We start from the raw sequence: 25,561 nt of genomic DNA on the forward strand, positions 1-25,561 counted from the left end.
GTTGGGTAGACTAGCTGATGTCATAACAAACAGGAGAGCGTGTGGGAAGACGTGTCTCGGTCAGCTAATGGAGATAGATGAGAAGGGAGGACGGCAGTATTGATTTTGTAACTCGGAGGTCTCGGTGGTGCAAGAATACGGACGCGCGCGCGCAGACGAACGCGCACACGTGCAAACGCACGCACGCACACACAAACACACGCACCGGATGAATCACTGTAAGAAAACTCCAAACAGTCCAGAGACATTTGGGGAGCAGGTGGCTTATATCATGACATTCCTCTGAATCCTGTTGAGCTCTGAGGCCCGTGTAACCTGAAATCCTTCCCAACAACCTCCACAAACATTTCCTAATGTTTTCGAGAAGGGTACTGTAACACATGATTATCTTTGAAACGTTTCAGCCTTTCCCCGATCTGAACTCAGCAGAAAAAAAAATGAAACCGTAGCATAAGTTGTTTAAATCTCTTGTCAGGTCTCCAGTAGCGTTTACCTTCCCTATGACAACCCTTTCCAACAGTTTCACATTATAAAAGAAAAATGACTTTATAATAGCAGGGTCTGAGGAAACTGCATGTCATAAAGCTCGATGGGATTCCAGAGTGCTTCTCTTTGATGTCGTTCTTCCAGGGTTCAGACGTAGATAAGCCGAGTGTCATGTTGCGCGCCATTCAACCTGCTGTCCCCTCGGTTACAGGTGCGCCGCACGGAAGTCCCGTGTTTGTTATGGTCTGGTTCCCCGTCGCCTGGCAACAGGCCCTCCCAAGCACGCAGGGAAGCCCTTTTTTGCGTGTGAGCATGACCTGTAAGCGCTGTCAGCAGAGAGTATTTCCCCACACACCGGGGGTGGGGGGGGGGGGGGGGGGCAAGTTCCACCTGCACCCCCGCGCAGGTTGATTGTCTGACTGAGGGAATCTCTGGTTGTTATCGGCCACTCACCCACGCAGGTATGCGGAGGTTGCCAGTGTGACACACACAGTGAACAGCAGTTACCTCTGCCTTACTGAGGGAGGGCGGGGCTTGTTCAGTACCAGGTACAGACAGGCACAGTGTATTTCGGCCTAACTGGACCATACTCATTGACTAAGCCCCCCTGTCACATAACCCAATTTTTCTTGTTTCTTCAATTTAGATATATGACAGTTTGTATAAAAAAAACGGCAGATGTCCAAGTTTCCAAGTTTGATATATGACATATGTCAGGTTTGTCACCAGGCCCCTACTACAGCATACACAGTCATGCCTCACATACATGACCTTTATTTATTTTGCAGATGCTTTTATCCAAAGCAACATGCAAACAGAGTAAAACATCATAGTTCACTTCAGGACTAGAAGTGCACGGTTCTAACAATATTATAGTGGTTAGTGCCAAGGAACAGTCTGTCTCTCTTTCTCTTTTCTTCCCTCTCTCTCTCCCTCCCTCCCTCCCTCTCTCCCTCTCTCTCTCTCTCTCTCTCTCTCTCTCTCTCTCTCTCCATCTCTCTCTCTCTCTCTCCTGTTATCATTTCAGCATGTGTCTGACAGTGTTGGTCTTGATTGATCTAATCCACCCGGAGAGATTTATGGGGATCTGGCCACGTTCCAGAGGGCCCCGATGGAACTCTGTCAGCTCAGGTATTCTCCCCGGGCTTCCCCGTTAATGCAAAGCAGATACGAGGCTCGCCATGCGGCTCGCCGTGTTTCCGGCGTTCCCTGGTTGCGTCGGAGCGCGCCCAGGGGGGCCGTAAGCCGACGCTTTAGACATGTCGACACGCTCTGTTTGGCGGTTCGTTCGCACTATTTTGGAAATTCTGACGCTTCACTGACATGCCTCTCGCAAGCACGCACGCCTCCCTCCACACCCGCTCAGCTCACTCAGGTGATTCAACGCTGCCGCGAGAGAGAAGAAGAAGACAAGCACACACACACACGGCCACACTGGTTTGTCCGCTACCAGGGTAACAGGGAATAATAGACGGTGAGTCAGTGTGCTGTTCTCTACAAGGCACAGTACAGTACGTTTCGGGATACCAACTGGAGGCGCCTCATTATTGGACGGCGTCCACATTGAGACGACGCCAGTGCGTGTGGTGTCATAACTTGCGCTGGTATGCTGGCACCACGTCTGGGGGTGAACCTGACGTGAGAGCAACACGCAGCCTGGCTCTGCCAGCGTCGTGACCAACCTTGCTTTTTTTCCCTCCTCACAGTTTTGACGGGTGTCCAAAAACGGCCTGTGGGAAAAATCAGGCCCACAGCACGCTCGCACGTGGCACCGTGCTGCGTATACGTAAACATTTACAATGCCGTGGAACCGCCACGTTCTAGAATTAAGATTAAAGACTCGAGGATTACCGTAAAGTCCTCTTCGGTGTTGGCTTTTATGTTTCGGAACTTGAAGAATTCTTGTAAACGGAAGAGGCTCATTAAGTACTGTCGGCAGACGATTGTTGTCTCTGACAGTCAAACCTTTATTGCAGCCTAAGAGACTTTTGGTCGGCTAGTATGATTTATATATCTTGTGTATATTTATTTAGTAAGGGACAGCAGGGAGATGGAAACAGAGAGAGTGGTAAAACAGACAGTAACCCAGTGAGCCAGCTTGGACAGTCAGTCAGTCAGGCAGTCAGTCTAACTGTCATTTAAAGGCCTGCCTATTCTAGTTGAAGACAGACAAGACATTTCGAGATCCCACTCTATTCGATAGGCTTCGAACACAGATGGCTGGAACTGATCCAATCAGAAAAAAAAGAAGCAATTTCCTGGACAGATGCAAATCATTGGTGCGCGCCACTACAGTACACGAGGTCTCGCAAACAAAACATATTTATGGTGCCGCAACACTTCTGGCTCCAGCAAAATCATCCCGGAAGACACATTCACCAGCTCCTAAGTCTGGTGTTACTGTCAGACTGCTCCCGAGTCTGTGTTAATCACTGTTTACTAACTGAGCAGCCTTCTTCCTCAGGCCTACTAGGCCTTCCTCCCAGAGAGAGTTCCACAGGCGTGCGTGTGACACGGCCTGATGTCAGCTGAACAGGGGAATTATAGGAAGTACAGCTTGAGGTGAAACGGAGGAAGGGGGAAACGAGGCGTGAGCGTCTTAAACACGGGACACTTTCTCGCACACCTATAATCACCGATTTTGTGCTGACACGCGCGCGCACGCACACCACAAGAGTGCCTCTGGGAACAGGAACCCTGCTATTCAGCGTTTCAGGTGCATCCATCAGTCCCTGTCAGGTTCAGGTACCCACCCAGCTATGTGGGTGAGTGTATTGGTTGTGTGTGTGTGTGTGTGTGTTGTGAGTAAGGGTATTTCTGTGTGTCGGAAAGTATGTCTGTGTGTATGAAAGTGTGTGTGTGTGTGTGTGTGTCCCTCCTCAAATGCCCCCACCCCGTCCCCCTCTCCCCTTCTCCCCATCTGCTTCTCCGGAGCTCCACTCACGTGTGGCTGGGCTAACCACTGGTGTAACATGTGCAGTTGTGCACTGCCTCCATAATTGAGTCCCCCTTCAGAGAGAGACCACTTCTCCATAACAGACGCGGGGCGGTTTCACTGGGCCCGGCGGCTTGGAGCGCAGCAGAAAATAACCCCCCGAGACTCACATGTGCTTCTCATTAGCCTTCGGAGGGTCGGCGTGTGTGTTTGTGTTGTGTGTGCGTGTGTTGTGTTGTGTGTTGTGTGTGTGTGTGGGGAGGGTCACTGGAACTGACCTATTTATTGTGAGTTGTTATGATTAGAAACAAACCAGCGTGCAATTTACAGATTAGTCCTTTTCAAATAAGAGGCTTGTGTGAGAGATGATAGTTTACAGGAACGGAGGAGATGAGAGAAGGAGAAGAATGGATGAGTGGATGGGTGGTGGTGGGGGGTGGGGGGTGGGGGGGGTTGGTGGTGAGAGTATAGAAACCGAGGAAAAAATAGACAGCTTGTACCACATAATGGCATCTACAAATATAGCACTCCCACACACATACACACACACAAATATAGCTCTTTCTCCTCTAAGTAACCCATAAAAGACTTTGGTGTGTGTGTGTGTGTGTGGGACGGGGGTGGGGGGGTTCCTTCAGATGTGGGAGCAAAGATGAACATCCATAGACAGGGTCCCTTCAACTGTTGCTGAACTGCAAAAAAAAAACGATTCAAATCCTTCCAACCCAGTCACAGCTTTGGCACTGCGAGACAACCCAACACCAGGCCCATCTCCATTGGTCCATTCTGCAATAGAAATGAATCGTTGCTTTTTCATCCTCATGTCCCAACCCTCCACATGGAGGCTAATCAACAGCAGAAGGTGGGTTGAAGGTGAGTCGCAGATACTGCTGTGCCCACCTGAACACAGAGACAAGGTGAAAGCACGTTGTTATGTGTGTGTTTGTAATTAAAGACTGTCACTGTACACTCATTCATTGGTTTATAGCTGCTCTCCAGTTGGCCTCAAGGTTCAACGTGCAGACCGTCTTGCTGGTGCCATCCTGGCTGCACTCTTAGGCGTGTGAGCAGGGAGAGACACAGGGACTTCAGAACTGGGATCTGGACCTTAAGGCCCTGCCAAGTGCTACTCGGTCCACGCTGGCCAGGGGTGAGTCAGATCCCAGAGACTGGCCCTAGACTGGAGACCGGCCCTAGACTGGAGACCGGCCCTAGACTGGAGACCGGCCCTAGACTGGAGACCGGCCCTAGACTGGAGACCGGCCCTAGACTGCGAGGGTCCCTAAACTAGATTAGTGGGGGCCCCTAGGGTAGACCAATGGGATCCTCCCAGGAAATGATTAGCCTTGTCTTTGGTTAATTTATAGAATATTTCATTTTTCAAACAAAATATTTCCAAATGTCAATGTCCTAAATTGAGTGGGCATCATTATCTTGGGTAACGCCCAGTGTTTTCCCTAGTGTTTAGGAAGACCCCTTCTTTGGTAGTGTGGGTACAGTCTCTACCAAACCTCTAATTGTGAGTGACCAACAACTGTCTGTTTGGTGTGATACTGGGATGATTCAAACTTCATCATTGCGGCTTCAGGTCACAACCACTGTTTGATGGACTTGGTTTCCATGACACAGAGTCAAGCCCTCTTGACCTCTGGTGACTCAATCACATTTTTCATTTCCTGATTGGGTCATCATGACATTTGAGCCCTTGCTTGTTTGTATCAGTCAGTCGGTTAGTCAGTCCCTGTGTCCCTCTCATTCTATCTATCCAACACCAGTTCATCGATCCATACTGACTTATATACATGCAAACATATGTACTCCATACATATATACACTATCCATATATACTGTACGTACAAACATACTACATACATGCATACATAGTTACAGACATACATTCATTCATGGATGAGGGCTACACAAACAAACTCTGGCCCCTACCACTCACAGTGAAGTATATGATGTCAAGTACACACCTTCCTCACATACACTCGCACACACACACACACACACACACACAAACACACACATAACCACACATGAAACTATGCGCACGGACCCTTAGCACACACAGGAAGATAAACAAGCTGGATATGTTTTAAACAGCCTCTTAGCCACGTTATCAGGTACCGGAGCGGAGCGCTGAGCAGAGGACTGAATGACTGTTTCTTTATGACCAGTGATTGATAATAGCAGCTTTAACAACCGGAGTCACTCTTTAAACAGTATCTCTAACTGTTAAATCAATACCAGCTAGTGGCTTAAGTGGCACTGTTGACACACCTGCGATGTAGAATCGAATTAAAGACACGCGTTTCCAGAAATTTCGATTCACTTTTCGATACAGTCCATGTAATCATTTCAGTCACCTCCGGATGAAAGTGGATATTTCAATGGGAAACAGATGACAACTCGTTGAATTCAAGCAATGGCTTCAGTGCAGTAACGCATTATCTAGAAGGTCTGTATTTTCTTGTGTCAACATATTGGAGTGTCACAAAAGGAGTGTCTGGTTAATCTATCACTTACAACTGTAGAGCATGAAGGACGCCATTGTGGCACTGCTACTCCCAATACTGGGAAATAAGCCTGACACTAAATAAAGATTTGTACAGTGAGATGCACCGTCCATACAGATCCATTTGAACAGTGAACGATAACTCCTGTTTTAAGTAGCCAGGTGACAGTTTGCCGTTTATTTTTTCTTTCGTCACCTTCCTAACTTACCTTATGGATTGTTTACACCATACTCTTCTGGAGGAACGATGTGTACTTCACATTGACATAACGCTTCTTGGAAGAGATTGAGTGCAAATTCCTGAGTCCTGCCAGCACAATTTAATAGTTACATGAAAATGGAACGTGGATAATTAGTATGTCGGAGCCTAGCTGGGTAAACAGAAGATCCAAGGCCTTGATGTGCTGTGCGATAACCCTGTAGGATGTGACCTGACTTGACACCACATCCCTAATATTTGGGAGAGGGGAGGAGAGGAGAAGAGACGATGAAAGGAGAGAGGTGAAGGAAAAGATGAAGCGTGTGGGTCATGTTTATGTGTATTCCCTCACCTTGTTCAGGATCATTCAGTACCACAGAACACCCTTAGGGACTTGATGTACCTTCTCCCGGCATGATCCCAAGAACTTGTTTTTCAAAGTATGTAATGTCTGAAAAAAGATTGAGGTTTGGAATGAGTCCTCATAGATTTCTTCAATGATTGCCGCTCAGCTGACTCATCAAACCTGTCGCGAGGTTCTGAAGCAGGAGGAAGTTCTGCCTGCGGGTGGATAAATGTAGGTTAAACACAATCTGAGGAGGGCTTGATTTTTTTCTTAAATCTGGGACACTCTGGTTTCACTGGTTTCATCGTGCTGTGTGTAAGCACTCCTTTGCTGACCCGGGGAAGATGGCTGAGCGGTTAGGGACTTGGGCTATTAATCAGAAGGTTATCGGTTCGAGCAAAATGACGTTGTGTCCTTGGGCAAGGCACTTCACCCTGGATGCTAACGTCAAACTATCGTGCTAGGCTAACTGCTATTCGCCAGATGCTAGGCTAACGGCAGCCAAACCAGACTCTCTTTTAACTTTGCCCTTGCGGTTAGCATGTACAGCCTCTACTACAGCTCCTTGTGTAAAACACTCTTAATGCACTGTGGAGAACCATACATAAAGAGCTATATAAAGATGTCTGCTTTTATATAAGAAGCTAATATTATTATCTGTAAAAAAAAATAAAAAAAGCCCAAAGACTCTCATTGCTTGATGTTCCACAATAAAGCATGTGCAGCTGCATTATATAAAATTGCAGGTTGTCTTCGACAGTTTTGGTGCTTTGTGTTTGTCTCTCTCTCTCTCTCCCTTTCGGTAATTCCACAAGTCCTGTTTAGATGGTCCTATGGAAATGTACCACATGTTGACCATAGTCACAGCGGGCCGGTGGTTTGAATGGCTGCTGGAAAGCACTGCTGCACCACAGGCCCAGGGGCATTAGCAAAGAGAGCCCCAATAACCTCTACCTCTCTCTCTCTCTCTCTCTCTGTCTCTCTCTCTCTCTCTCTCTCTCTCTCTCTCTCTCTCTCTCTCTCTCTCTCTCTCTCTCTCTCTCTCTCTCTCTCTGTTTCTCATTCTGTATGAAGTGTCTTGTACTTTCTCCTGACTGTACCTCTCTCCATCACTTTTTTCTCCCACACTCAGAGGAACTGATGTTTGTGCCAAACCCTGCAGGGTGTATTTCGTAACATGAGAGCTGTGTGCCAGTCTGCTTTACAGTATGCAGCAGGCATGCCCTTCAGGCTAGGACATCGTCTTCTCTCCCCGGGGCCCAGCAAGGAAGGAGCACAATGTACTCCTCCTGACAGGCCTGTCTGTGTCTGTCTGTCACGACACGTCCATCTGTCTGTCTTTCCAGACTGCCTGTCTGTCTGTCTGGCGGTCTATCTGTCTGTCTTTCCAGACTGCCTGTCTGTCTGTCTGGCGGTCTATCTGTCTGTCTTTCCAGACTGCCTGTCTGTCTGTCTGGCGATCTATCTGTCTGTCTTTCCAGACTGCCTGTCTGTCTGTCTGGCGGTCTGTCTGTCTTTCCAGACTGCCTGTCTGTCTTTCTGGCGGTCTATCTGTCTGTCTTTCCAGACTGCCTGTCTGTCCGCCTGCCCGCCTGTCTGTCTGTCTGTCTGTTTATCTGTCTGTCTTTCTAGAGTCTAGCATCAGTGTGTAAGAATGTGCGAGGGTGGTATTGTATGGGCATAAACACTGCCCACTGTGTGTGGAGTGGATTACTGTGTCATTAAAGGCTGAAGAGGCCTGGACTGTGTGTGTACTGTCTGTCTGTCTGTCTGTTCCGAGTATTAGTAAGCCCACTCTGGTTGTCTGGGCTGAGTATGACTCATCCAACTCTCTCACAGACACATGAAAACACACAAAAACATAAGATTGTCCTGGGATACACACACACACACTCACTGTCACACACACACTCACTCACTCACATTCAAATACATCATGTCCTTGTTTGGGCTCATCACGACCATAGGAAGTTCTAAAATGAGAAGAGCGACAGTTTTAGTCCATGTGTATTTTCCCATGGGTCTGCATCCATCCACACTCCCCCGACTTCCATCAAATGATGGTTTTAGCAAGGCCTCTGTTTCCCCTCACTGGTGCAGAAATGTCCCTTTCCACTCCTTTTCTTGGAGGTGGAGAAAGAGAGAGTTGGGGATGGGGGGAGATCAAGTGAGACAAACGGGTTGAGAGGTTGAGAGAAGGAGGCGGGGAGCAGAAGAGAGAGAGGGGTGGAGGGAGACAGAATGAAAGAGAGGGAGGAGAGGAGTGAGGTTGAGTCGGGATGGTTCAGAGTGGATGGGTTCAGACAGGGTGACTGGTTTAATACTTTGTTTCCTGATGACCTGATAAGGCTGCATACAGATAGATACATGTTGCAATTACTGACACACACACACACACACACACACAAACACACACACGCTGGTAGAGTACATACACATACCCCATGTCAAATATGCTATGAGGTGTTTACTTGCGTGTCGGTGACTCACCTGGGAAGCCTGAATGGAATCCTATTTTGGTACAGAGCAACGTCAGCCATCACAGATGACAGATTGATTAGAAGCTGCTTATTTTTAGGCTTTTCAGCGCCTTCACTGGCCTGTTCCACAGCAACTCTGATCCCAGGGCTGAAAGAAAAGGGTCGCTCGAATGAAGAAGTCAACACAAGGATCAGAAAGAATTCATCTTCTGGAATGGACTCCAATTGGCAGTTGGTCATGCAATGCCTGGAGCTAGACCTTCTGAGAAATTCAAAATCAAATCAGAACATACTGTATGTGCATCACTGGTTGGAATCTGAATCGCTGACTAAACCTTTGGGAAGTGGACCCATATACAGTAACATCTACCATTAGACCAAAGAGATATTTCTGCAAGTTTTTTTTTTACATTTCTCAGCTATTTTGGGATTTTAGACAGGGTAGCTGTACTGCAAATGGCAACATCTAGGGGTGGAATTCCATCCCATGCTACGAGAGGTGATGAGATTGATCCGCTAAACCAGCCCGATGTACTAAAATGGGATGATGTAGGGAGTCAGTTGGCTGAGCGGTGAGGGAGTCGGGCTAGTAATCTGAAGGTTGCCAGTTCGATTCCCGGTCATGCCAACTGACGTTGTGTCCTTGGGCAAGGCACTTCACCCTACTTGCCTCGGGGGAATGTCCCTGTACTTACTGTAAGTCGCTCTGGATAAGAGCGTCTGCTAAATGACTAAATGTAAATGTATGTAGAACTGTGCATAGAGGGAACAGTGGAGCTACCAAAGATGTCTTAGGAGCAACAAAGGGAATGAGATCTGTACCACGTTGGCCTGGTTCCCTGACACCCACTGGTGAGTGACGGGAGGTGCACCGAAAACAACCCCCAGAGGTGTGTTTGTTTTCCCTGAGGTGACCGCCGGCCTACGAGGTGGAGCTGTGAACGTGGAGCTCCGCACACTGGCTCTTTTGTGGAGAACATCAAAAGCCGGCAGCCCCCAACAGCCCTCAGCGAGACACATTCCTCACATGTTTAATTTCCCTGCAAATAATCAGGCAGGTTCAAGAGGCACCTTCCCAGGGAGAGCTGGAACATGGATGCCTCCTGTCATGTCCAGGGGTACGGTTACACGCACACACACACACATCTACACACACACACGAATCAAGCAAACACTGCTCTCTCGCACACATGTTCACAAGTAAGTCACACACACACACTTGCTTGGAGACCACTACCTCACCTGGAGTAGGTCACTAGAAACCAGATCCACCTCCCCCATCTCGCTCCCTTCTTCTCTCCCCACTTCATGTGTTTGAAGCAGACTAAGCCAATATTGTTCATCCAACACTCTGAACACTCGACTAATACGTCCACAAAAGAAAATATTGAACATGTTTTGCTGTTCAATATTTGGTTCCTGTTCTCTCTGGTTTCCTGGAACAGTTAGCTGGCAAATCTCCCGAAACGAGAGGTGGAAGTATACTTGAAGTTGACAAATTTCGATCATTTCAACTTTCCCCCTTTCAGACAGGGGTGGGGGTGGAGGGTTTGGGGGGGGGGGGGGGGCAGGCACTGTTGGTGCGAGGAGCCCGTCACACAGTGACATTCCTGCCACAGTCGTTTCCCACGAGGTGAGGCATTCTTTTCTTTTGTTGTGGGTTGCTTCGCCAGACCAGTGACTTAACTGTCATCTTCCAAGAGGGGAATAGAATGCTCTGTGAAGAACACGGTGGCTTGGTTCTCTGGTTTGCGTGTCTGGCGTGCTTGCGGTTCAGCCCCAAACGTGCAGTCATTAACTCTTTTGTCCCGCTCCGTGTCACAACAAGGATGTGCTCGGTCCCACGATGTCACAACCCTAGCGTAAACAACGCAGCCGAGCCAGCCACTTGATACTTGGTTCACCTGCTCTGCTGGATGGAGCAGTGTGGTAGTACTCCTGTATGGCTTGCCCTTTGACTTGAAGCACGCTTGGCATCTGGATATCTTAGTTGTTTGGCTAGTTTTTGTTAGACTGTCCATACATGATGACTTTCAGGGACATGCGAGGGGAGACGGCGAGGAAGAGATCTCAGGTGAGAGAGAGAGCGAGAGAGAGAGTGAGAGAGAGAGAGAGGAGAGAGAGAGGAGAGAGAGAGAGAGAGAGAGAGAGAGGAGAGAGAGAGGAGAGAGAGAGAGAGAGAGAGAGAGAGAGAGAGAGAGAGAGAGAGAGAGAGAGAGCGAGAGAGAGAGAGAGAGAGAGAGAGAGAGAGAGAGAGAGAGAGAGAGAGAGAGAGAGAGCCAGGGAAAGAGAAAACAAAAACAGAGAGAGAGACAGAGAGAGAGAGACAGTGTGGGGGTGAGAGGGAGGCCTGGGAAGGCCCTGGAGAGAAAGCCAGCAGACAGGGGATCAGGACGGCTCTGTCTAGACTGAGGTACGGGCCGTGCATTCCTCCAGGACACACTCACACCGGCCGACCGAGGGAGCCGGTTCGCCCACGCGTGCGCGTCCAAAACGCAGCCCTCCCTCCCTCTCTCTCCCTCTCTCTCCCTGTCTCTACCGTCTCCACGTTTCCTTCCTCCCTCGCGTCCCTCTCTTTAAATCGCTCGCCCTACCCCGACTCTGTCTGTCTCCTTCTTTCTGTCTCGCTCATCTGCCCTCCCCCCCCCCCCCTCCCCCACACACCTCCAGGTGTCCTGTGATATTTGGTCTGCGACAACAAGGGTTTCGTAGATGAGGGCCCGTCCATCTTATTAAAACCCGACTTCCTTATTCCTCCTCTTCCTGCCCCCACATGCCCCCTCCTCCTTCCAAGCCTCCCCTTGAACTTTAACCCTATACCCTCACGAGTACTTTGAAGCCTCGCATTACACAAGACCCCCAATTATGGAATTATACAATCCACACAAAACATGTCATTTCAGGTTGGCAACTAACCGTTGAGTTACTGACTGACTGTGTAATTTAGTCAATTTACACACACGCGAGCACACTTTTGCGCAAATGCAGGAACACACACGTACTTGTACGCTCACTGTCTCTCTCGCTGTCCAATGTACATTCACACACACACACATGCACACACACACACACACACACACACATGCAGTCTTTGGGATTTCATCCCCCAAGGAGATTCTCATTAGAAGCATTTGTTATTGCAAACAAAAAGTAAGAGGGTAGACTTCCAAAACTGAAAGGAAAATGACACTTCCCAAGATGTTATTCATCATGGTGACTTCTGAAGTCCCTGAACAAAACCAGTTGCTGAGTGAGGCAAGATTGATGGTAAATGAGGGGGTGCTAAATGGAGGGCTTTCAGACAGAACTCAGAACAGCTTGTTCTTCATACTTATTGCGAGAGCCTATCCAGTTGTTTTGCAGGAGAGCGGAGCAAAAGAGAGGAACTGAGGGAGAAAGAGCGAGACAGAGAGACACAGTGTCTGATGAGAGAGTGAGAAAGAGACATAGAAACAGAGAAAGAAACAAAGAAAGAAAGAAAGAAAGAGAGACGCTAAGTTCCGCGTCATGATAGAGGTCACCCGCATGGCCTCTTGTCTCCTCTTGTCCAGTTTCAGTCAGAAGTGCATCCAGACATGACATGGTCAGACCATAAACGTACCCTGAGGTCTTCCCCTTCTCTGTCATTAGAAGGAGCGAAAGCTACATTTCTAGTTTATATCGTCAAAAATGTCTCTCAATCCTGCAAATAACGTTGAGCTTACCTGCCAAAAGAAAGATAGAACATAGTGTGTTATATTTTCTCGCAACTACTTTAAATCATTTGTTTTAGTTCCCCACATGCGAAACACAATGGAATAACCAAAGTTACAGAATTCTAAATCCGTTACAGAAATATGACACAAAATGTGTTCATCTGCTGACACATTGTTATGAATGCTGAGAGCTGCAAGGAATCTGAGCTGCCACCGTAATCTGATACAAGTGTTGGAGGAATTTGCTCCATCTTTCTCTCATTCCCTCCTTTCTCCTTCTTCCCTCCATAAATCAGTCCTTTTGTAGCAAAATAAAGCCACATGATTTGAAGAGATAGAGATCATTTAATAATATCACAACAAATCTTCATCTCTAACATGTTGTTAACCATAAATAATGGCTTAGTGCCCCGGTGATGAGGACCGACTGTGGAATAAATCACGAAAGCCTTGATCGCGATTGAACACAAATCAATAGTTGCAGCCAAAAATTATAGTCAAATAATGGGTTGACACCCTTAGCTCGGCCTTGGTCTGATTCATGGCGTCGTTTGGAAACGGAGCTATCCGAGTCATGATGAATCGAGTTCCAGTGTGTTCCTCGGACATCTCTCAACAACTTCTCACACGTTAGTTTTCCTTCTCACGACCCATCCACCAGTCTGTGTGTTTCCCTCCCTCTTCTAACTCTCGGAAGCTGCCCACAGAACAACCCTGCTCTGCAGATGGAGAGCACGCTCGCCTTCCCTACGAGAAGCCATGTTCTCAGAGGGGAAGTCAGGTGGCTGAGCGGTGAGGGAATCGGGCTAGTAATCCGAAGGTAGCCAGTTCGATTCCCGGTCATGCCAGCTGACGTTGTGTCCTTGGGCAAGGCACTTCACCCTACTTGCCTCGGGGGAATGTCCCTGTACTTACTGTAAGTCGCTCTGGATAAGAGCGTCTGCTAAATGACTAAATGTAAATGTAAATGTAAGTTACTCCGCGTCGACGCTACCCCACCGAGGGTCTCGCCGAGGTTCCGAGGGGGTTCCATCCGACCCCCCTAGCCCCCCCCCCCCCAAGCCCCCCGCCCCCCGGCCCAGCTGTCACTCGGTCCCTCCGTCATTGTCATGCAGCCTGGCCGTGTAGTGTAGCACGCTTTGATTCAGCCCCCTGATAAACATTCCCTGCCAGACAAAGGCTGTTTGTTTAGCCTTCAACCAACACCTGAGACAGGTACTCTACAGGGGCTCCCCAGACCGCTGGCTCCCGTCTGTCACTGGCTCATTAGGGGGAACAGGGACCACTGCTCCTGAAAGACACCCAGACTGGACCTCCCCGAGACCCCCACAACGCCACACAATAGGCCGCCTAATGAGGGTTTGGTGAGAAGGCACGAGAATATTTGGTGTGGTGTGTGTGTGTGTGTGTGTGGAGGGGGACTGTTTGTAGTTGTAGTGGGGGGGTGTGGGAGGTTGTGTGTGTGTTGTTGTGCTCCAGGTGAGCTGTGAGAGGACATGGTCTTAAGCCCTGTCCAGCTGTGAACACAGTCAGTGGCATTTTAATGCTAATTCCCCCAACAATTACAACACACACACACTCACAGACACACACACACTTTCTCACACACACACACACACACATACAAACTGGAGACAATGTGGTTAGGCCAGGTGCCTGTGTGAAAAAAGACTAAAGTGTTATTAGTCATATTGCACAAACCCTGTGTCAGACCACACACACACAGATACACACACACACACACACACACACAGCTTCCCACTCAGTGAGTTGACAAATACCTTCTGTTGGAGACGACACACGTTTCATCATCCCACAAAGATGGCTGCCCGGTGATGATTGTGTGAGCGCGTGCAAGTGTCTGCTCTGTGTGTGTTGATGGCCATCTTTACTGTCGTGCTTTCAAACCTCATTGGAAACTGTCACCAACTGCCCACACCTCTCTCATCATCCCTGTCAGGGATAACGGTCCTCGAACACATCAGGTATAATCAACGGAAGGATTTAGAAAACGCAAAACACCAGACTATGTTGTGCGTGCGAGCGTGTGTGCAGAATACCCAAATGACTAACTGTCAATAATAGCTTAATGATACAGTTGCACGTACACACCAAACAGTACACTGATAAGCCAACTGATATCTAAATACGTAACAGAAGAGGTGTGTGTCAAGCAACTCATATCAGATTCTCTGGAAGGAATAATGCCTAAGCTAGCTGCATTTGTAGTCGTAAAGAGTATGGTTTCTGGCGGTCTAACCCTATGAAGGACTAGAAGACCTATGTTAATGAGGGATGTATCAGGTTTTAGTATGTTTTAAGGTGATTATAATAATTTGTCACCTAATTATAATCCCTCCTATTCTCTCAACAATTGCTTTCCAGGTTTACAGCACTGTGATCTTCATCGCCATCTTGTCAAACGCGTGTCTCACTCCAGATTAGGATTCCGAGGACAATATTGTGAGATTGACATTTGAACAACTTTTTAAATCCTATTAACAATCACTGCTCTATCATTATTAGCATCCTCTGAGCTTGGCTGTGTGTACAGCCATGGCCAAAAGTATTGGGAGCGACATACATTTTGTGTTTGCAAAGCTTGCTGGGCCTTGGCATCAAACATAATTTCAGTGAGTCATATCATCAGCACAGGGGAAAGTGTGAACTAGTTCTAGCCAGGTGAAATCACTCTATCATTCTGATTGGATTTTAAGAGCAGATTGACTGCTGTAAAAGTTTATTTATTATTATTTAGACTATTTGCATATATTGAAAGTTTTCGCCCCAAAAAAGCTTAAAAAAATATGAAATGTGCTTCATTGTATTCCAGTATCCTATAGAAACATGAGAAAACATTTTCCTTAAATACTGAACCAGCAAACTTTGCAAAACGACTGTATATGTGAACTAGTGTGTGTGTGTGTGTGTGTACGTGTGCATGCACGGAAGACATGCAGTTCTGACATGCCTGCACGGCTTTAAGTTGCGCCACTGCAAATAGTTGAGATGTTTACTGCAGGGATATCACCACAGTTTACTGTACGGAGCATCCCGAGATCCATACTGTGACAACTTTTATGATGAAATATCAGGAGAACCTGGCAGGCCCTTTTACAAGGCAATGAATGTGCATATTTTACTGAGTAAAACCACAGATGTGCAAACTCTACAAAAAATGAATTACAATGAGCATGAGAATGAAGTATTTGGATCCTTGGTGCTCACGCACACACGCTTCACCACACACACACATACACACACACACACACACACACACACACAGACACACACACAGAGATGACACAAAAGCTCTTTCTGCTACCCACACCACCACACGTGCATGCACACGCATGATGTTTCGGTGAACAGAAACACACGCAGACAAGCATGCACACACACTACACACCACACACACACCACACACACACACACACACACCACACACACACACCACACACACATACCACACACACACACACACACACACACACACACACACACACACACACACCACACACACACACTTGGCCTTCCTCTCTGGCTCTTGGCGGGAGAGCCGCGAGGCCCAAACAGACTTCCAAGCCAGAGCAGAGCGAGGTGTGGCCAGTCCTCTGAGCAGAGAGGACAACTCAGCTGGGAAATATTCATCCAACAGTCATGCCTATTCCTGGTTCCACGGTTCCTTTTCTGAGAACCTGGGCTTCCAACACTGGTTTGCGTGACACAGCGTGTCTGCCGACCGGAGTCGATTGTTGCCTGCAGAACGTGCCGCACCTTGCAGGCTGTTTGAAGCTAACCCAGCCTGCAAGTACAGTACAGCGTCCTGGCGTTGTGCCCCGATGCGGTGATGCCCTGAGGGCAGGTTGTCAACTACTTCTGGGTATCGGCTCTGACGATCAGCGAAGAAGTGTACACTGTGTGCTTGCCAGCTGTTCCAGACTCCCAAGCAGGAACGCGATCGATATCGCGCTGCCGCTTGCGCCAAGCGAGGAGCCCAGCTGTTTTTATGACGACGCGGATTAAAAAGGCATCTCAGGGACTTTTGCCGGGGTTTTTTACCTTCAACTTCTCCGCACCCACTCACACAGCACACACCCCACACATACAAACCTTTATATGGATAAACATGTGCATTTAGCCCACCTTGCTATGTCCCAGTCACACATAAACAAGCGAAAATGAACAGTAGGTGAGACCACCTACGTGCAGAAGGATGGGGACACTTTTGAGGACTGACCGATCAACTGACCAACAGGCCGACCGACTGAGCCACAAAGCAAGCAACAGAGCTGCTGATCCCAGCTGCAAAGTGTAGCTTCTCAATGTCGACAGTCAAATCCATTTCGAAACCAGTGTGTACGCGTTACCAAGGGAACTGTTGCATTTTTGTTTTGAGGTGTCACTCGAACAGCCTTGTTCTAGGAAGACGACCATTAAAAGACAGTGAGACAAGCGGAATAATTGGAAAACAGAGGGAGGCAGAGATCGAAGAGACCAATAGGATCGCAGGGAGGGGGTGAGAAGGGGGGGGGGAGGCGTCTAAAGATCTTCTCAGAAACCATCAGCCTCTCCTCATCGTGTCTCCTCCCCCATTCTTCCTAGAAGTCACCCAGGGTAAAAGAGATAATAGCCATGCTCATTCTTCCTTTAGCAGCGTGGAAGGTTGCCTCAGGACAAAGTAAGCCTGAGGAGACAAAATATAGAGTTACTGCACCTCAAACAAACTGTCAACAACCACAACACTCACCTAGCAACACAGAGCGATGGAGGGCATGGGGGCTAGCCTAGCGGATGTCCTCGTGGACTTCCTGTTCTGCCGAGGCAGCACGCTGTGGAGGTCGGCTGAAGAGGCCTGACAGGGTCAGGTAGCTGGGGTGAAAGTTCAGAGATCTTGGATGCCAAACCGAGGGCCCTGTGGAGATCGACCTCACACACTGAGAGCTCGCGCGGGCCATTTCTTTCCTCACTCTCTCGCTGTCCCTCTCTTTCTCCTCACTCTTTCCTTTCTGTCTCTCTCTCTCTCACTCCACCTCTCTTGCTTTCTCTCCGACACGTGATAAGCAAAATCAAATATTTGAAAACCACAGTTTTGCAGGGGAACAGATCTCAGGAGAGCACAGTCAGATGTTGAGCAATGCAGCACAGGGCCTGTGAAGTAGCTCGGCGACCTGTGAGAACAAGAAGACTCATTCTCCCCCATCAACGTGTCTCATGTTGGGCCTCAAACCTCTCCATATAGATCTCGCCCTGGGCTCAGAACTATGCTTGTTCGTTTCTTCGAAATAAGGCAAAGGTAACCTGTGTTCTCTGAGTCAAATGAGTGAGCTGGTAAATAGGGCCAGGTTAGAGCCAGGGCCACATCTGTTAGACTAAACTGCTAATTATCTGGTGGCATCTTGCTACCCATGCAGCTCTCGCCACTGTCAGTCCTGACCACAGCACCAAAGAGACAGACAGGCTGGCTGACTGACTATCAGGAGGATAGGCAGACAGGCAGGCAAGCAGACAGACAGGCATCTAATTGACTGTTAGCATGTTGCTGCTGACACAGCCCTTACACAGCACTACAGAGAGAAAGACAGTTCAGCGAACAGGTTGACAAGCAGGTAGACCGGCAGCTAATTACCCACAAGCATGTATTAGGTGTGGCAGACAGACAGGCAGCCAAGAAGGGAGACAGGCAGGCTGCAGGCTGACAAGCAAGTAGAGACACAAAAGTGTGCGAGTGATGGATTCAGGAAGAATTCCATGTTTTTTGAAGTTTCCCAAACTCCTTTATGTCTGACCAAGATGTGCCACGAGACAAACTGAAACAGGTGAAACAAATGTCCAAATAACGATAATAAAATCCCATCCCCTGCATACACAACAGCAGATCCTTGCTTGACTGAAAAAAACGATCACTTAGCCAGTCCACCGTTTGATTAATAGTTCAGTGCAACAGAGGGCCTGACTTCACAGTCGGAGTAATCAGCTAAATTAAAACAACCGCCTCTAGTTCCAGCACCGGTCATGATTGTGTTATCCCACTGCTTGCTGCCATCAAGCTGATTATTTAGAAGTTAGTCATCGTGTTGAAGATCCATCCCCACCCTTCCTTCCTAATGAAATGGAGCTCCCATGATGCACCTCTCTTTGCCAAGTCTCTCTGTTTCTCATTAGTCTGTCAAACAGCCAATCGGGGGAAAGGAAACCAGACACCAGTTACCAGTGCTCAGCATCTGCTGTAATTGTTTATGAAAATATGTCTATTACTTCTATGTGTGTGTGTGTGTGTGTACATGTGTGTATGTGTGTGTGTGTCTACTGCTCCCCTGAGTCTAGAACTGAAGAACAATACATTCCTGATGGAGACTTAACTCTATTCCTTGATTCCTTTAGCAGAGCTGGGCTCATTGTACTGTTGGAAGAATGCCTGTTGGCACACACACGCACACACACGGACAGACACACATACACACACACACCTCAAGGCCCTAACAGCAGAATAATACACTGTTTAATAATAAATATCATGGCCAACAACTCTCTGGACACAGACCCAAAGCGCTGTGAATGTGGAGGTCAAAAGAACACCTGGAGTTGTGTGTTCATGTGTGTTTTTGTGTCTGTGTGTGTGTGTGTGTGTGTGTGTGTAAGAAGGAGAGCAAGAGAAAGGCACAGAGAGTAGGAGAGGATGAAGCAGTTGTATGGTTAAAACAGTCATCATGGTCCAGATCCAAATGTAGAAGGTCAAAAGAAGCTACAGTGAGAACTCTATTCTCCCTCCTGAAAGGATGGATGGTTCGCTAGTCATGAAGAAATACAATGAAACAGTTGTTCATGATCAAAGATCACCAGCTATGATTGGTTGGAGCCTGAGAGCTATTCCATCTGTGGCTCTGCCCTCTCCTTTCCACTCCTCACCTCTCCTTTCCATTCCTCACCTCTTCTTTCCACTCCTCACCTCTCCTTTCCACTCCTCACCTCTCCTTTCCACTCCTCACCTCTGCTTTCCACTCCTCACCTCTCCTTTCCACTCCTCACCTCTCCTTTCCACTCCTCACCTCTCCTGTTCTCTTCTCTCCTCACCTCTCCACTGTACTCCTCTCCTCACCTCTCCACTGCACTCCTCTCCTCACCTCTCCACTGTACTCCTCACCTCTCCACTGTACTCTCCTCACCTCTCCACTGTACTCCTCTCCTCACCTCTCCACTGTACTCCTCACCTCTCCACTGTACTCCTCTCCTCACCTCTCCACTGTACTCCTCACCTCTCCACTGTACTCTCCTCACCTCTCCACTGTACTCCTCTCCTCACCTCTCCACTGTACTCCTCACCTCTCCACTGTACTCCTCTCCTCACCTCTCCACTGTACTCTCCTCACCTCTCCACTGTACTCCTCTCCTCACCTCTCCACTGTACTCCTCTCCTCACCTCTCCACTGTACTCTCCTCACCTCTCCACTGTACTCCTCTCCTCACCTCTCCACTGTACTCCTCTCCTCACCTCTCCACTGTACTCCTCTCCTCACCTCTCCACTGTACTCCTCTCCTCACCTCTCCACTGTACTCCTCTCCTCACCTCTCCACTGTACTCTCCTCACCTCTCCACTGTACTCCTCTCCTCACCTCTCCACTGTACTCTCCTCACCTCTCCACTGTACTCCTCTCCTCACCTCTCCACTGTACTCTCCTCACCTCTCCACTGTACTCCTCTCCTCACCTAGCCACTGTACCCCAGTCCAAGACGTGACTGGGAGATGGAGGAAGGAGAGTGAAAAGAAAGGTAAGGGGAGCGAGCGCCAGAAGAAAAGCGAGGGAGAGACAGCAAAACAGAGGAAGAGAGAGAAAGGGGACTGAGAGGAAGGAATCGATCGAGAGAGAGAGAGAGAGAGAGAGAGAGAAGGAAAGTGAGGGAGAGGGAGTGATGAGAGAGAATGTCACAAGGCCCCTAAAGCCAGAGAGAGAAGCCAGACACATGTGTTACTGATCACAGTGTTGCACTGCCGGGGGAACCCCCACTGGACTGCATCAATGTCACACACACCACCTCAGGGACATGTATGTGTGAGTGCGTGCCTGCGTACGTGTGTGCGTGTGCGTGTGAGCGCGAGGGAAACCTCCGCAGGCAGCTTGAGCCGTTCTCCAATAACAACACCAAAAATGTGGATGTTGTCAACAGGACCTCAGTCCCTTAGGAGTGTTCAATTACACCCAGACGCGCGCGCACGCACACGCACGCACGCACGCCTTCAAAACAAGAGGGAGTTCCCTGCGTCAGCTGAGCCTGCAGAGTGTCTGGTTCCTCGTGTCTGACACGGTCGTGGCTGGCAGAACCCAAGTCTATCCTAACTCATCCTGACAGCCCCCTGCTCTCGCGCCAACGTTTGGCGACCAGAGTGACGTCCCCCCATTGCAGGAATCCCCCCTCTTCTTCCCGCCCCCCCCCCGTCTCTCTCTCCCTTTTTTTCCCCCCCGCTCGCCCTCGCTCTCTGTTTTCTCCTCTCTCGCCACTTTTTGTCCCCTCTGTTTCTTTTCTCTCCTGCTCCCTCTCTCTCTCTCTCTCTCTCTCTCTCTCTCTCTCTCTCTCTCTCTCTCTCTCTTGCTCTTTCCGTCTCTCTCGGTCTCTCTCCTCTCTCTCTCTCTCTCTCTCTCTCCATCTTTCCATATTTCCTCTCACTCGCTCCTGGCTCTCTTACGTCCTCTCCTCCTCATCCTCATCGCTCCCTCTCCCCCCTCCCCCTCCCCTCTCTTTCCCACTTAGTCTTCTATTAGCATGTCTGTTAGCTGTGGTTTGGCAGGGAGGCGCGGTGACATCCATTCCTGTCAGAGCATCTGCATCACCAGAGACCCGGAGTGGATTTACAGCCAGGCCTGTCTGTAGGCCAGCCAAGGTAACAGAACACTCCGGAAAATACCCTGGAGCTGGAGCTCTTCTGGAAACAGGGTCTCTGGCCACGCCCGGGGCTCCCCCCTTAGGGAACTGCCCCCCCCCCCCCCCCCCCGGGGGAAGGGGGGTGGTGATTAAGGGGCCCGGAGACCCCGCTTGTTGAGAGGGGCGAAGTAAGCGCCGGAGAAACTAACCGTGCGTCCGATCTCCGTTTTCCTCTGTTGTGGTCGGGCTCTCCCTGGCAACGGCGACAACACGCATTCTTGTGAAGCGTGCTGGGGCCCCGGGAGAGCGGGCCGAGGGGCGGGCCGAGGGGCGGGCCGAGGGGCGGGCCGAGGGGCGGGCCGAGGGGCGGGCCCAGCGCTGTTTTCGGAGATGAATGGGCGCACGGACGACGCACACGCGCCCCGCGGCGGAATCACGGGCGGGCGTTCCGCGAGGGTTTAGGTTCACATCCGTCTTACCCCCCCCCCCCCCCCCGCGCGCTCCCTTTCCTTCGCTTGCCGTTCTTCTTGAGGATGAGGCAGAGGTGATGATGTAACAGGACACGGTCGCTAGTGTCTCTCACGGGCCTCGGCGCTCCGCCAGCAAAGACGTGCGCAGAACTGAGGTGTAAAGCCTGTCCTTATTTACCTCCAGGCTTTAGCTCGTCCAGACAGCACAGGTGGGGAATGTCCTTAATTTAAGGTTGGGAGACTGTGATCGCGTCCTTTTGGCCTTTGGGCTGCGAGCCACGCAGATGACCCTGGTTCGATGCCCGATCTGGGACTTCTGTACTGGGTCATGGCTGGAGGTGTTTTGGCGATTCGGCTTTAAGGAGAGAACACAGGGGTTGGTGTTCTGTGGGCCGTGGTCTGTGGTGCTGTGTTCTACTCTGTTCTGTTTTGTTCTGTGCTGCTCTGATTGCTCTTTACAGTTCTGTTCTGGAAAGTTCTGCCTTTCTGTTTACGATCGGTTCGGATCGACTCTGTTCCCCACTGCTCTGTTCTGTTCGCTAACGTTCTGTGAGGTTCAGTAACATGGTGTTCTGGTCCAGTCTGTTGCGTTGCGTTCTGTTCTGCCCTGTTCCAGTTTGTTCCGTCCTCTACTCCTCTATCCTGTAGCGTGATGTTCTGTTCTATTCGGTTCTCAAGCTCCAACCTCCTCTTTCACTTTCCCTCACAAGTCCCTGTCCTCCCATCTCAGATATCCTGTGTTAACACAAACACTCACAGGCTTTCCTGGGCTGGACTGTTTATGTTGGGATAGTGTGTGTGTATGTGTGTGTGCATGCATGTGCATACATCAAGTGGGTGTGTGTGCGTGAGTGTGTGTGTGTTGTGTGTGCGTGTGTTTGAGAGTGTGTGTTTGTGTGTGGGAGAGTGTGTTCTGCGTGAGTGTGAGTTGTGTGTGCGTGTGTGTGTGTTTCCTCCATCAGAGGAGGTCAGGACTGGAGGATGAGGGAGAGGTGGAATCGGTGGAGGGGAAATGGCTGATCAGCCGGTGTCACGTATGGAGCCGAGCCATGGGTCAAGGGTCAGAGGTCAGAGGTAAGGTAGAGACACAGGACAGCCCAGCTGTGCGCTCCGCTTCTGACAACTGTTGCGGAGAGATTGAAACCCTTCATGGACACGCACGTCCACACACGAAATCACTTGCAGCACTATGTTCTACTGTACCGTTTATGACGAAGAGCAAATATAGCTTTGCCAAAGGTTGATACCGAATGGTTTCATGCTGAGTGACGTGCTTAGAATTTGCAGTGTGTGAAAGCAACATGAAATGACTTAATGTTTTTCAACACAGCTGTGCTTGTTAGGTTATGATGGAGATCAAAAGGAATCCAGTTTCATCCAGTATTTTAATATATCCCTTCATCAGTAGGTCTCCACACATATTTTATCTTAATATGTTGTTTTATCTGAAGTGGGCCAATTCCCCTCTCTCTCTCCCTCTCTCTCTCTCTCTCTCTCTCTTTCTCTCTTTCTCTGTCTCTCTTTCTCTGTCTCTCTCCCCTTCTTTCTTTCCTTTTGTCTCCATCTCCCAATTTCTCTCCCTCTCTCTCTCCCCCACATCTTCAATCATCTCTCTCTCTCTCTCTCCATCTCTCTCCGTCTCTCTCTCTCTGTCTCAGTAAGTTACGGTGGCCACACGGCCGGTCCTCTCTCCCGCTGGCCTTTGTTCTCCGCGCCGTCTGACGGAGAGGAGAGCGTCCCCGGCCTGTAACTCCCCCCCCTGATGTGTGTATTCTGGAACGTCGGCAGACAGACGGAATGATCTAGAGCGGCGGAGAGGAGCCAGGAAGGAGAAGAGCAGCCAGCAGGGATGCTGTCTGCCTGAGGGGCCCGGGGCTTAGCCAGGCTGTTGTGATGGAGATGTATGGAGCAGGGGGAGAGGAGGGACTCTCCCACAACCCCGCTCTGTGTGTGGGGCCTGGTTGATGCCCAGGTTGAGCAGGGTGTGGATGGAAGATTCAGACTGAAATAGGTTAGGTAGGCCTTCTCTCTCTCTCTCTCTCTCTCTCTCTCTCTCTCTCTCTCTCTCTCTGTCTCTGCATCTTTGGGGTGCAGGGGTTCAGAGCACGTTTCCGTTCAGTTGAATGGAAGGGTCGAGTGGAGTGGACTTGGTCATGTGCTTACTCTCAGGTATTCTCAACATGAGAAAGAGCAGCTCGTCCTGCTTGCCTTTCCCCCAGGTTTACTGTTCCTGCTCACCTGTCTCCCTCCAGACTGGTCTTCCCTCAGACCTGTCGCCCTCCAGACCCCGTCTCTCTTCCTACCTGTCTCTCCTCTGATGTGTCGGGGGGGGTCAGGTGCCTGGCAGGTCCATCTGTCCACCGGGTCAGCCAGGTCATCTTTGTACTGCCGAGGTCGCGGGCTCTTAAACGCTCCGTCCTCCGCCAATTTGCCCCATAAAAGCCTTCCCTGTGTTCTTCTCAGGGCCTTTCAGCAGGCTGCCGTCTCCAGACTGTCTGAGAGCTTCCAGGAGCAGACAGCTCTTAGTGGGCCTAATCTCTCACAGCTACCACTGGGCAGCACGGATCGGGGGTCCTGATTGGTGGATTCCTGGCTGTATGGAGATGCTATCAGATGGCCTGGGAGGATGGGGGGGGGGTGGGGGGGGGGGGGGGGGGGGGGAGGGGAGGAGGGGGGGAGGGAAGGGGGGGAGGAAGGGGGGGATGTGTGTGTGTGTATGTGTGTGTGTGGACCCCACAGTAGCACTGTGGATAATTACAGAGGTCACTCCTTCTCGGACTCCTGGCCACTAATCAACGTGCCGACTTTGTTGACTTTAAAGAGCTCCTATTGGTTGAGGCCGGACTTCACTTCCTTATTACCCAACGTTCTGAGCGCCCATCTCCTCAGCCACAGACTGAACACAGAGGACCTCGAAACGAGGTGAACTTTTCATTGCATTTGAATCCCCCCCCGCCTCCCTCTCTGTCTTTCTTGTGATTCAGTGTTGCTGGTCTTCCAGACAGCTTGCGGTGAGTGGAGGGGACACTAAGGAAATCCATGCTGTGGTTTCGCAGGGGTGGAATTCTCCAGATTGCAGGCTGCAATAGGAGAGCGTTCTCAGGTCAGATTCCCGCTGGCGTGTTCGAAATGTCGGCTGTGGGTTCTGAACACATCGGCACCGGTCGGAGGACGACCGCTGGTGCCGCTGGGCCGGTGAGCTCCCACAAGAGCACACCCGAGTCAAACCCCAACAATCAATTACTTTCAAGTACTTTTAAGTACTTGTAAGTCGTTTGAGATGTTGCGGAGGGTGATTGATTGTTCACTGTATTGGTTTTGGTTTCGATGATGTTTGGTTTTGTCGTGAAAGGCGAGGTAAACGTCGGGTAATGTCATCCTCCCTCCAACCTGGAGTCAATGTTGTCTTTCGATGAACCGTTCGTCGAGTCAGGCTCATTTGGCTGAAGGATCAAGTTGGACGTTGTTGTAGGAACTGAACCAGTGGCTTTCTCGACTGATTTACTGGGAGGCGGTCAAGGTGTTTGTGTCCAAGGGTTGCTATTTCACAGCCTGCTTCACACATACTTACA

General features: G+C 49.7%; 1 protein-coding gene across 1 annotated transcript in view; it reads right to left on the reverse strand.

Annotated features, from left to right (window-relative positions):
• Positions 1 to 17,446: 17,446 nt before the first annotated feature.
• The window catches only part of eps15l1a (epidermal growth factor receptor pathway substrate 15-like 1a), a 66,725-nt gene continuing 58,610 nt past the window's right edge, over positions 17,447 to 25,561 (reverse strand). Inside the window, 1 exon segment of the mRNA XM_067229464.1 lies at positions 17,447 to 17,574. Coding sequence (XP_067085565.1) covers positions 17,447 to 17,574 — 128 coding nt within the window.

The sequence above is a fragment of the Osmerus mordax genome, chromosome 26, assembly GCF_038355195.1.
Source record: "Osmerus mordax isolate fOsmMor3 chromosome 26, fOsmMor3.pri, whole genome shotgun sequence".
NCBI classification, from domain to species: Eukaryota; Metazoa; Chordata; class Actinopteri; order Osmeriformes; family Osmeridae; genus Osmerus; species Osmerus mordax.